The following is a 12,869-nucleotide window of genomic DNA, read 5'->3' as shown; positions in this document are numbered from 1 at the left end:
ACATGTTAGAATGAGGCTGTAACGTAACAAAATGTGGAAAAAGTCAAAGTGTGAATACTTTTCCAAAGGCGCTGTAAGGCCTATCTGATGCGTGGCGTTTCCACAATCCCACAGCGAGGGAGAGTTGTTTTTTTATCGCCAGTTCATAGACCTTCTCACCTATAGACTACTTTTCCCTAGGCAATAGATTTCTGCCCCTCATCACGGAGTTACCAAGCTGTAGTCATTCCGGATCATTCCTCCCCTCTTACTATGAAACTACTTCTACCAAATACACAGCCTAATTATCCCCCCTGGGTGGCGTAACGCACTAGTGCGATCAGAAGAAACCCTTGTTGCTTTCATACCATCTGAAATTGAGCTGTTTCTCGAGGTAAATCCAACCCCTGGAATGTCTCAGTATGGGAATCACTGAAGGCTTATTTAAAAAAGGGGCCAAATTATTTAGTACAGCCCAAGATGAAGGAAGTGCCATGTTCAATGCCGAGGGGGACTTACAAATCCATTCTGGGATTTCGATATAGGGTTATTCACACTCCTCAGATTTACTAAAACAACGTTTCACTCTTCAGATGGTGTTTGATCTTTAACCTCGACGAGCTGAAAATCTAATGAGTAAATCTCGACAAATAATACACTTGGGAATCAGCTGTCACCTGACTCCACCACACCTTAGAGAAGGTAGATGTTCCTACAGTTGAACCTGAGACAGCTGCTGAACTAGACGAACAGCTCTCTGTAGAAGAGATTGTGTTGCCAATTACATCTACGCACTAAATCCCCTGGACCCAGTGGATTTCGGAGCGAATTGCGTATGTTCTAGGGCGTATGGTCTAGGGCGTATGTTCTAGGGCGTATGGTCTAGGGCGTATGGTTTAGGGCGTATGTTCTAGGGCGTATGTTCTAGGGCGTATGTTCTAGGGCGTATGGTTTATGGTCTAGGGCGTATGGTTTAGGGCGTATGGTTTAGGGCGTATGGTTTAGGGCGTATGTTCTAGGGCGTATGTTCTAGGGCGTATGGTCTAGGGCGTATGGTCTAGGGCGTATGGTCTAGGGCGTATGGTCTAGGGCGTATGGTCTAGGGCGTATGGGCGTATGTTCTAGGGCGTATGTTCTAGGGCGTATGTTCTAGGGCGTATGTTCTAGGGCGTATGTTCTAGGGCGTATGGTCTAGGGCGTATGTTCTAGGGCGTATGTTCTAGGGCGTATGTTCTAGGGCGTATGGTCTAGGGCGTATGGTCTAGGGCGTATGGTCTAGGGCGTATGGTCTAGGGCGTATGTTCTAGGGCGTATGTTCTAGGGCGTATGGTCTAGGGCGTATGTTCTAGGGCGTATGTTCTAGGGCGTATGTTCTAGGGCGTATGTTCTAGGGCGTATGGTCTAGGGCGTATGTTCTAGGGCGTATGGTCTAGGGCGTATGTGTAAGGGCGTATGTTCTATGGTGGGCGTATGTTCTAGGGCGTATGGTCTAGGGCGTATGTTCTAGGGCGTATGTTCTAGGGCGTATGTTCTAGGGCGTATGGTCTAGGGCGTATGTTCTAGGGCGTATGTTCTAGGGCGTATGGTTTAGGGCGTATGTTCTAGGGCGTATGTTCTAGGGCGTATGTTCTAGGGCGTATGTTCTAGGGCGTATGTTCTAGGGCGTATGGTCTAGGGCGTATGGTCTAGGGCGTATGGTCTAGGGCGTATGGTCTAGGGCGTATGGTCTAGGGCGTATGGTCTAGGGCGATGGTCTAGGGCGTATGGTTTAGGGCGTATGGTTTAGGGCGTATGGTGTAGGGCGTATGGGGTCAGGGTCTAGGGGTTGATTTAGGATAGTGGCACTACTTTAAACACAGAATCATTCCTCACCTCCCCGTAGGCGTCTTCTCATCATCCTCTTCCTCGTTGTCTGAAGCCAGGAACGGCACGGTGGCCAGGTCTTCATCCTCTGCTCTGATCCGTCCCACGATGCCCAGGCCGTGGATCTTACAGTCGATACCAGAGCTGCGGCACTGCTTGATGGCTATCTCTATGTACCTGTGGTACTGGAAGAGAACACACTGGTGAGTCCCGGTGGACACAGGTTACACCGGTTAGGTGGCACTGAGGAATTACAACAGATTTCCTCTTTTGAAGCTGGAGCGTTGGATTCACAATTACATTGTTTCCAAACGGTGGACGAAAACAGGCCGATATGTGGGGTTCTGATGGGGTACAGCAGTATAACTCATTTAGAAGTTATATTCTTTAAGAATCAATGGCCCGTATATTAAGTACATCAGTCCGTTCACGAAAATGGTTCCCTCCTACATGACAGTGAGTCACGTGTCTTGCTATATAGAGCAGGCAGACAGGCATCAAGACATTCAGTTACTGCTCGAATGAACGTTAGAATGGACAAAACCAGTGACCTAAGAGACTGAGCGTGGCTTGATCCTCGGTGCCAGGCGTGTGGTCAGAAACACAGGGCTTCAGGATGAATCCTCGGTGCCAGGCGTGTGGTCAGAAACACACTGCTTCAGGATGGATCCTCGGTGCCAGGCGTGTGGTCAGAAACACAGGGCTTCAGGATGGATCCTCGGTGCCAGGCGTGTGGTCAGAAACACACAGCTTCAGGATGGATCCTCGGTGCCAGGCGTGTGGTCAGAAACACACAGCTTCAGGATGGATCCTCGGTGCCAGGCGTGTGGTCAGAAACACACAGCTTCAGGATGGATCCTCGGTGCCAGGCGTGGGGTCAGAAACACAGGGCTTCAGGATGGATCTTAGTGGTGTGAGGGTTCCAGTATCTCAGAAACGGCTGCCCTCCTGGGGTTCACACATGACAATGTCTAGGGTTTTTGATATTAATGTATGTAGATAATGTTTAAGTTACCTCATTGCAGTCGTTGAGCAGAGGAACAGTGGTGTCTGTGGGGTTGATGTTGATAGTCTTCAGCTCTACCAGGTTGTTCAGGGAACTGCCACCTAGACAGGGAAAACAGCAGCATGAGATTACTGCTCTGGTACAAACCAAGTCATTTAAATACTAACATAATACTGCTCTGGTACAAACCAAGTCATTTAAATACTAATATAATACTGCTCTGGTACAAACCAAGTCATTTAAATACTAACATATTACTGCTCTGGTACAAACCAAGTCATTTAAATACTAACATATTACTGCTCTGGTACAAACCAAGTCATTTAAATAATAACATATTACTGCTCTGGTACAAACCAAGTCATTTAAATACTAATATAATACTGCTCTGGTACAAACCAAGTCATTTAAATACTAACATAATACTGCTCTGGTACAAACCAAGTCATTTAAATACTAACATATTATTATGTCCTGGTTATACAATGTCCATCAGTCATTTAAATATGTCCTCAGTCAGATATACATTATGTCCTCTGGTTATAAAGCATTAATCAGTCCAAGTCATTTAAATACATTAACATAATAAGGTTATAAAGCTGTCCATCAGTCTAGAGGCTATAAAGCATTATGTCCATCAGTCTAGAGGCTATAAAGCATTATGTCCATCAGTCTAGAGGCTATAAAGCATTATGTCCATCAGTCTAGAGGTTATAAAGCATTATGTCCATCAGTCTAGAGGTTATAAAGCATTATGTCCATCAGTCTAGAGGTTATAAAGCATTATGTCCATCAGTCTAGAGGTTATAAAGCATTATGTCCATCAGTCTAGAGGTTATAAAGCATTATGTCCATCAGTCTAGAGGCTATAAAGCATTATGTCCATCAGTCTAGAGGCTATAAAGCATTATGTCCATCAGTCTAGAGGTTATAAAGCATTATGTCCATCAGTCTAGAGGTTATAAAGCATTATGTCCATCAGTCTAGAGGCTATAAAGCATTATGTCCATCAGTCTAGAGGCTATAAAGCATTATGTCCATCAGTCTAGAGGTTATAAAGCATTATGTCCATCAGTCTAGAGGTTATAAAGCATTATGTCCATCAGTCTAGAGGTTATAAAGCATTATGTCCATCAGTCTAGAGGCTATAAAGCATTATGTCCATCAGTCTAGAGGTTATAAAGCATTATGTCCATCAGTCTAGAGGTTATAAAGCATTATGTCCATCAGTCTAGAGGCTATAAAGCATTATGTCCATCAGTCTAGAGGCTATAAAGCATTATGTCCATCAGTCTAGAGGCTATAAAGCATTATGTCCATCAGTCTAGAGGTTATAAAGCATTATGTCCATCAGTCTAGAGGCTATAAAGCATTATGTCCATCAGTCTAGAGGCTATAAAGCATTATGTCCATCAGTCTAGAGGCTATAAAGCATTATGTCCATCAGTCTAGAGGCTATAAAGCATTATGTCCATCAGTCTAGAGGCTATAAAGCATTATGTCCATCAGTCTAGAGGCTATAAAGCATTATGTCCATCAGTCTAGAGGCTATAAAGCATTATGTCCATCAGTCTAGAGGCTATAAAGCATTATGTCCATCAGTCTAGAGGCTATAAAGCATTATGTCCATCAGTCTAGAGGCTATAAAGCATTATGTCCATCAGTCTAGAGGCTATAAAGCATTATGTCCATCAGTCTAGAGGCTATAAAGCATTATGTCCATCAGTCTAGAGGCTATAAAGCATTATGTCCATCAGTCTAGAGGTTATAAAGCATTATGTCCATCAGTCTAGAGGTTATAAAGCATTATGTCCATCAGTCTAGAGGGCTATAAAGCATTATGTCCATCAGTCTAGAGGCTATAAAGCATTATGTCCATCAGTCTAGAGGCTATAAAGCATTATGTCCATCAGTCTAGAGGTTATAAAGCATTATGTCCATCAGTCTAGAGGTTATAAAGCATTATGTCCATCAGTCTAGAGGCTATAAAGCATTATGTCCATCAGTCTAGAGGCTATAAAGCATTATGTCCATCAGTCTAGAGGCTATAAAGCATTATGTCCATCAGTCTAGAGGCTATAAAGCATTATGTCCATCAGTCTAGAGGCTATATAAAGCATTATGTCCATCAGTCTAGAGGCTATAAAGCATTATGTCCATCAGTCTAGAGGCTATAAAGCATTATGTCCATCAGTCTAGAGGTTATAAAGCATTATGTCCATCAGTCTAGAGGTTATAAAGCATTATGTCCATCAGTCTAGAGGCTATAAAGCATTATGTCCATCAGTCTAGAGGCTATAAAGCATTATGTCCATCAGTCTAGAGGCTATAAAGCATTATGTCCATCAGTCTAGAGGCTATAAAGCATTATGTCCATCAGTCTAGAGGTCTATAAAGCATTATGTCCATCAGTCTAGAGGCTATAAAGCATTATGTCCATCAGTCTAGAGGCTATAAAGCATTATGTCCATCAGTCTAGAGGTTATAAAGCATTATGTCCATCAGTCTAGAGGCTATAAAGCATTATGTCCATCAGTCTAGAGGCTATAAAGCATTATGTCCATCAGTCTAGAGGTTATAAAGCATTATGTCCATCAGTCTAGAGGCTATAGTCTAGAGGCTATAAAGCATTATGTCCATCAGTCTAGAGGCTATAAAGCATTATGTCCATCAGTCTAGAGGCTATAAAGCATTATGTCCATCAGTCTAGAGGTTATAAAGCATTATGTCCATCAGTCTAGAGGTTATAAAGCATTATGTCCATCAGTCTAGAGGCTATAAAGCATTATGTCCATCAGTCTAGAGGTTATAAAGCATTATGTCCATCAGTCTAGAGGTTATAAAGCATTATGTCCATCAGTCTAGAGGCTATAAAGCATTATGTCCATCAGTCTAGAGGTTATAAAGCATTATGTCCATAAAGCAGTCTAGAGGTTATAAAGCATTATGTCCATCAGTCTAGAGGCTATAAAGCATTATGTCCATCAGTCTAGAGGTTATAAAGCATTATGTCCATCAGTCTAGAGGCTATAAAGCATTATGTCCATCAGTCTAGAGGCTTATAAAGCATTATGTCCATCAGTCTAGAGGTCCTATAAAGCATTATGTCCATCAGTCTAGAGGCTATAAAGCATTATGTCCATCAGTCTAGAGGCTATAAAGCATTATGTCCATCAGTCTAGAGGCTATAAAGCATTATGTCCATCAGTCTAGAGGCTATAAAGCATTATGTCCATCAGTCTAGAGGCTATAAAGCATTATGTCCATCAGTCTAGAGGCTATAAAGCATTATGTCCATCAGTCTAGAGGCTATAAAGCATTATGTCCATCAGTCTAGAGGTTATAAAGCATTATGTCCATCAGTCTAGAGGCTATAAAGCATTATGTCCATCAGTCTAGAGGCTATAAAGCATTATGTCCATCAGTCTAGAGGCTATAAAGCATTATGTCCATCAGTCTAGAGGCTATAAAGCATTATGTCCATCAGTCTAGAGGTTATAAAACATTATGTCCATCAGTATAGAGGCTATAAAGCATTATGTCCATCAGTCTAGAGGCTATAAAGCATTATGTCCATCAGTCTAGAGGTTATAAAGCATTATGTCCATCAGTCTAGAGGCTATAAAGCATTATGTCCATCAGTCTAGAGGCTATAAAGCATTATGTCCATCAGTCTAGAGGTTATAAAGCATTATGTCCATCAGTCTAGAGGCTATAAAGCATTATGTCCATCAGTCTAGAGGCTATAAAGCATTATGTCCATCAGTCTAGAGGCTATAAAGCATTATGTCCATCAGTCTAGAGGTTATAAAGCATTATGTCCATCAGTCTAGAGGTTATAAAGCATTATGTCCATCAGTCTAGAGGTTATAAAGCATTATGTCCATCAGTCTAGAGGCTATAAAGCATTATGTCCATCAGTCTAGAGGCTATAAAGCATTATGTCCATCAGTCTAGAGGTTATAAAGCATTATGTCCATCAGTCTAGAGGCTATAAAGCATTATGTCCATCAGTCTAGAGGCTATAAAGCATTATGTCCATCAGTCTAGAGGTTATAAAGCATTATGTCCATCAGTCTAGAGGCTATAAAGCATTATGTCCATCAGTCTAGAGGCTATAAAGCATTATGTCCATCAGTCTAGAGGCTATAAAGCATTGTGTCCATCAGTCTAGAGGCTATAAAGCATTATGCATTATGTCCATCAGTCTAGAGGTTATAAAGCATTATGTCCATCAGTCTAGAGGTTATAAAGCATTATGTCCATCAGTCAGCATTATGTCCATCAGAGGTTATAAAGCATTATGTCCATCAGTCTAGAGGCTATAAAGCATTATGTCCATCAGTCTAGAGGGCATTATAAAGCATTATGTCCATCAGTCTAGAGGTTATAAAGCATTATGTCCATCAGTCTAGAGGTTATAAAGCATTATGTCCATCAGTCTAGAGGTTATAAAGCATTATGTCCATCAGTCTAGAGGTTATAAAGCATTATGTCCATCAGTCTAGAGGTTATAAAGCATTATGTCCATCAGTCTAGAGGTTATAAAGCATTATGTCCATCAGTCTAGAGGTTATAAAGCATTATGTCCATCAGTCTAGAGGTTATAAAGCATTATGTCCATCAGTCTAGAGGTTATAAAGCATTATGTCCATCAGTCTAGAGGTTATAAAGCATTATGTCCATCAGTCTAGAGGTTATAAAGCATTATGTCCATCAGTCTAGAGGCTATAAAGCATTATGTCCATCAGTCTAGAGGCTATAAAGCATTATGTCCATCAGTCTAGAGGCTATAAAGCATTATGTCCATCAGTCTAGAGGTTATAAAGCATTATGTCCATCAGTCTAGAGGCTATAAAGCATTATGTCCATCAGTCTAGAGGCTATAAAGCATTATGTCCATCAGTCTAGAGGTTATAAAGCATTATGTCCATCAGTCTAGAGGTTATAAAGCATTATGTCCATCAGTCTAGAGGCTATAAAGCATTATGTCCATCAGTCTAGAGGCTATAAAGCATTATGTCCATCAGTCTAGAGGCTATAAAGCATTATGTCCATCAGTCTAGAGGCTATAAAGCATTATGTCCATCAGTCTAGAGGCTATAAAGCATTATGTCCATCAGTCTAGAGGCTATAAAGCATTATGTCCATCAGTCTAGAGGCTATAAAGCATTATGTCCATCAGTCTAGAGGCTATAAAGCTTTATGTCCATCAGTCTAGAGGCTATAAAGCATTATGTCCATAAAGCAGTCTAGAGGCTATAAAGCATTATGTCCATCATGTCCATCAGTCTAGAGGCTATAAAGCATTATGTCCATCAGTCTAGAGGGCATTATAAAGCATTATGTCCATCAGTCTAGAGGCTATAAAGCATTATGTCCATCAGTCTAGAGGCTATAAAGCATTATGTCCATCAGTCTAGAGGCTATAAAGCATTATGTCCATCAGTCTAGAGGCTATAAAGCATTATGTCCATCAGTCTAGAGGCTATAAAGCATTATGTCCATCAGTCTAGAGGCTATAAAGCATTATGTCCATCAGTCTAGGATAAAGCATTATGTCCTTCAGTCTAGAGGCTATAAAGCATTATGTCCATCAGTCTAGAGGTTATAAAGCATTATGTCCATCAGTCTAGAGGCTATAAAGCATTATTATCAGTCTAGAGGCTATAAAGCATTATTCAGTCTATGTGTGTCAGTCTAGAGGTATAAAGCATTATGTCCATCAGTCTGCTATAAAGCATTATGTCCATCAGTCTAGAGGCTATAAAGCATTATGTTATGTCCATCAGTGTTATAAAGCATTATGGTCTATAAAGCATTATGTCCATCAGTCTAGAGGCTATAATGCATTATGTCCATCAGTGTAGAGGTTATAAAGCATTATGTCCATCAGTCTAGAGGCTATAAAGCATTATGTCCATCAGTCTAGAGGCTATAAAGCATTATGTCCATCAGTCTAGAGGCTATGCATTATGTGCTATGCATTATGTCCATCAGTCTAGAGGCTATAAAGCATTATGGTGTGTAGGTGTATGGTGTGTGGTGTGTAGGGTGTGGTAGAGGTTATGTGTGTCAGTCTAGAGGTTATAAAGCATTATGTCCATCAGTCTAGTGCTATAAAGCAAGTCCATGTATGTGTGGTGTCAGTGGCTATGTGGTGTAGAGGTTATAAAGCATTATGTCCCAGGCTATAAAGCATTATGTCCATCAGTGTAGAGGTGTCAGTCTAGAGGTTATGTGTGTGCTATAAAGCATTATGTCCATGTGTAGTGCTATGTGTCCATGCTATGTATGTGTCAGTGTGTGTGTGTGTACCTGAGACCACCACCAGAGAGGCATATAGCTTATGTCTGTCAGGGTCCACCGTCATCTTCAGCCTGTGGACCAGGACATCAGGTAACAGCTCCAGAGGCTATAAAGCATTATGCCATCAGAGAGACATTAGGGAGATTATAAAGAGACAGATCAGTCTAGAGGCTATAAAGCATTATGAGGTAGACAGAGGTAGACAGAGGTAGTCCATCAGGTAGACATAGACAGCATTAGACAGGTAGACAGTTAGAAAGCATTATGACAGAGAGACAGGTAGACATCAGACAGAGAGACAGAGAGACATTATGTAGACAGAGAGACAGAGAGACAGAGAGACAGAGGTAGACAGAGACAGAGTAGACAGAGACAGCATTAGACAGAGACAGAGGTTATAGACAGAGACAGAGGTAGGTTATAGACAGAGACAGAGTCTAGAGGTAGACAGAGACAGTCTAGAGGTAGAGCATTATGAGACATCAGACAGAGGTTATAAAGCATTAGACATCAGACAGAGAGCTATAGAGACATGTCCATCAGAGAGGTTATAGAGCAGAGACAGAGAGACAGACAGCATTAGACAGTAGAGAGCATTATGAGAGACAGATCAGAGAGGTTATAAAGCATTATGTCCACAGAGAGACTAGAGAGAGGTAGACAGAGACAGAGAGACAGAGTCCATCAGAGAGAGGTAGACAGAGACAGAGAGACAGACAGACAGACAGAGAGGCTATAGAGACAGAGTCCAGAGTCAGAGAGAGAGAGAGCATTAGATCAGAGACTAGAGAGAGAGACAGAGTCCAGAGACAGAGACAGAGACAGAGACAGAGAGAGAGAGAGAGAGAGAGACAGTCAGTAAAACAACCAAAGAGAGACATGAACATCAACACACCCCGCCTCCGCCAACACACCCCGCCTCCGCCAACACACCCCGCGCCTCCGCCAACACACCCTGCATCTACCTGCAAGGCAGTACTATAAAATACATAGGAAAACAGAAGCACGGTGTCAGGTGTTTGGCTTGAGTGTGTGAATGTGTTTGAATACGGTCCCAACGCCTCACCTTTCCCTGTGACCCAGAGGACTGCCAGCAGAGCTCACTGCAGTCGATGAGGCGTGACGCCTGGTTGACAGACGACGACACGTTGAGGCTTTTGACGGCTCTGGACCACTCATCTACCAGCATGCCCCTCTGGTTGCCGTGGTGACGCTTCAACTGCTTCCCTGAGCGCCCACAGAACGCTGGAGACTGGCCTGGAGGAGAACAGACAGATTAACACTACTGGTCTGGAGGAGAACAGACAGATTAACACTACTGGTCTGGAGGAGAACAGACAGATTAACACTACTGGCCTGGAGGAGAACAGACAGATTAACACTACTGGTCTGGAGGAGAACAGACAGATTAACACTACTGGTCTGGAGGAGAACAGACAGATTAACACTACTGGTCTGGAGGAGAACAGACAGATTAACACTACTGGTCTGGAGGAGAACAGACAGTTTAACACTACTGGCCTGGAGGAGAACAGACAGATTAACACTACTGGTCTGGAGGAGAACAGACAGATTAACACTACTGGTCTGGAGGAGAACAGACAGATTAACACTACTGGTCTGGAGGAGAACAGACAGATTAACACTACTGGTCTGGAGGAGAACAGACAGATTAACACTACTGGCCTGGAGGAGAACAGACAGATTAACACTACTGGCCTGGAGGAGAACAGACAGATTAACACTACTGGTCTGGAGGAGAACAGACAGATTAACACTACTGGTCTGGAGGAGAACAGACAGATTAACACTACTGGTCTGGAGGAGAACAGACAGATTAACACTACTGGTCTGGAGGAGAACAGACAGTTTAACACTACTGGCCTGGAGGAGAACAGACAGATTAACACTACTGGTCTGGAGGAGAACAGACAGATTAACACTACTGGCCTGGAGGAGAACAGACAGATTAACACTACTGGTCTGGAGGAGAACAGACAGATTAACACTACTGGCCTGGAGGAGAACAGACAGATTAACACTACTGGTCTGGAGGAGAACAGACAGATTAACACTACTGGTCTGGAGGAGAACAGACAGATTAACACTACTGGTCTGGAGGAGAACAGACAGATTAACACTACTGGTCTGGAGGAGAACAGACAGTTTAACACTACTGGCCTGGAGGAGAACAGACAGATTAACACTACTGGTCTGGAGGAGAACAGACAGATTAACACTACTGGTCTGGAGGAGAACAGACAGATTAACACTACTGGTCTGGAGGAGAACAGACAGTTTAACACTACTGGCCTGGCCTGGAGGAGAACAGACAGATTAACACTACTGGCCTGGAGGAGAACAGACAGATTAACACTACTGGTCTGGAGGAGAACAGACAGATTAACACTACTGGTCTGGAGGAGAACAGACAGATTAACACTACTGGTCTGGAGGAGAACAGACAGTTTAACACTACTGGTCTGGAGGAGAACAGACAGATTAACACTACTGGTCTGGAGGAGAACAGACAGATTAACACTACTGGCCTGGAGGAGAACAGACAGATTAACACTACTGGTCTGGAGGAGAACAGACAGATTAACACTACTGGCCTGGAGGAGAACAGACAGATTAACACTACTGGCCTGGAGGAGAACAGACAGATTAACACTACTGGCCTGGAGGAGAACAGACAGATTAACACTACTGGTCTGGAGGAGAACAGACAGATTAACACTACTGGTCTGGAGGAGAACAGACAGATTAACACTACTGGTCTGGAGGAGAACAGACAGATTAACACTACTGGTCTGGAGGAGAACAGACAGATTAACACTACTGGTCTGGAGGAGAACAGACAGATTAACACTACTGGTCTGGAGGAGAACAGACAGATTAACACTACTGGTCTGGAGGAGAACAGACAGTTTAACACTACTGGTCTGGAGGAGAACAGACAGATTAACACTACTGGTCTGGAGGAGAACAGACAGATTAACACTACTGGTCTGGAGGAGAACAGACAGATTAACACTACTGGCCTGGAGGAGAACAGACAGATTAACACTACTGGCCTGGAGGAGAACAGACAGATTAACACTACTGGTCTGGAGGAGAACAGACAGATTAACACTACTGGCCTGGAGGAGAACAGACAGATTAACACTACTGGTCTGGAGGAGAACAGACAGATTAACACTACTGGCCTGGAGGAGAACAGACAGATTAACACTACTGGTCTGGAGGAGAACAGACAGATTAACACTACTGGCCTGGAGGAGAACAGGAAACTGCACAATAAAGTATAAAACACAAAAACGATGTTTTAAGTGAGAAGTAGTTGGAAATGGAAAAATAAATTCACATCCGATTCAGATCTCAATGAATAACAGAAGTGTGGAACTCACCTGGTTCGTTGACTCGTACAAAAGAGTGCCTGGTGTTGTGTTGGCGTGTTTTAAAGCACCTCTCACAGAAGTCAAAGTCGTCACAGTGTCTACATTTGAACCTGGGGCCGTTGATAGGGAACATCTGACAGCCATCACAGCTACAGGAACAGAGTTAGACACAGAGGTCAGAGGTGACCATCACAGCTACAGGAACAGAGTTAGACACAGAGATCAGAGGTGACCATCACAGCTACAGGAACAGAGTTAGACACAGAGATCAAAGGTGACCATCACAGCTACAGGAACAGAGTTAGACACAG

At 42.8% G+C, this 12,869-nt stretch overlaps 1 protein-coding gene across 1 annotated transcript in view; it reads right to left on the bottom strand.

The window, feature by feature from the left end:
- The window catches only part of LOC118396067 (E3 ubiquitin-protein ligase HERC2-like), a 270,532-nt gene that overhangs the window by 122,579 nt on the left and 135,084 nt on the right, over positions 1-12,869 (bottom strand). Inside the window, 5 exon segments of the mRNA XM_052525726.1 lie at positions 1,852-2,027; positions 2,858-2,949; positions 9,167-9,263; positions 10,224-10,414; positions 12,568-12,707. Coding sequence (XP_052381686.1) covers positions 1,852-2,027; positions 2,858-2,949; positions 9,167-9,263; positions 10,224-10,414; positions 12,568-12,707 — 696 coding nt within the window.

Source organism: Oncorhynchus keta, chromosome 1 (genome assembly GCF_023373465.1).
Source record: "Oncorhynchus keta strain PuntledgeMale-10-30-2019 chromosome 1, Oket_V2, whole genome shotgun sequence".
Taxonomy (NCBI): Eukaryota; Metazoa; Chordata; class Actinopteri; order Salmoniformes; family Salmonidae; genus Oncorhynchus; species Oncorhynchus keta.
This window is presented reverse-complemented; position numbering and strand designations above follow the sequence as displayed.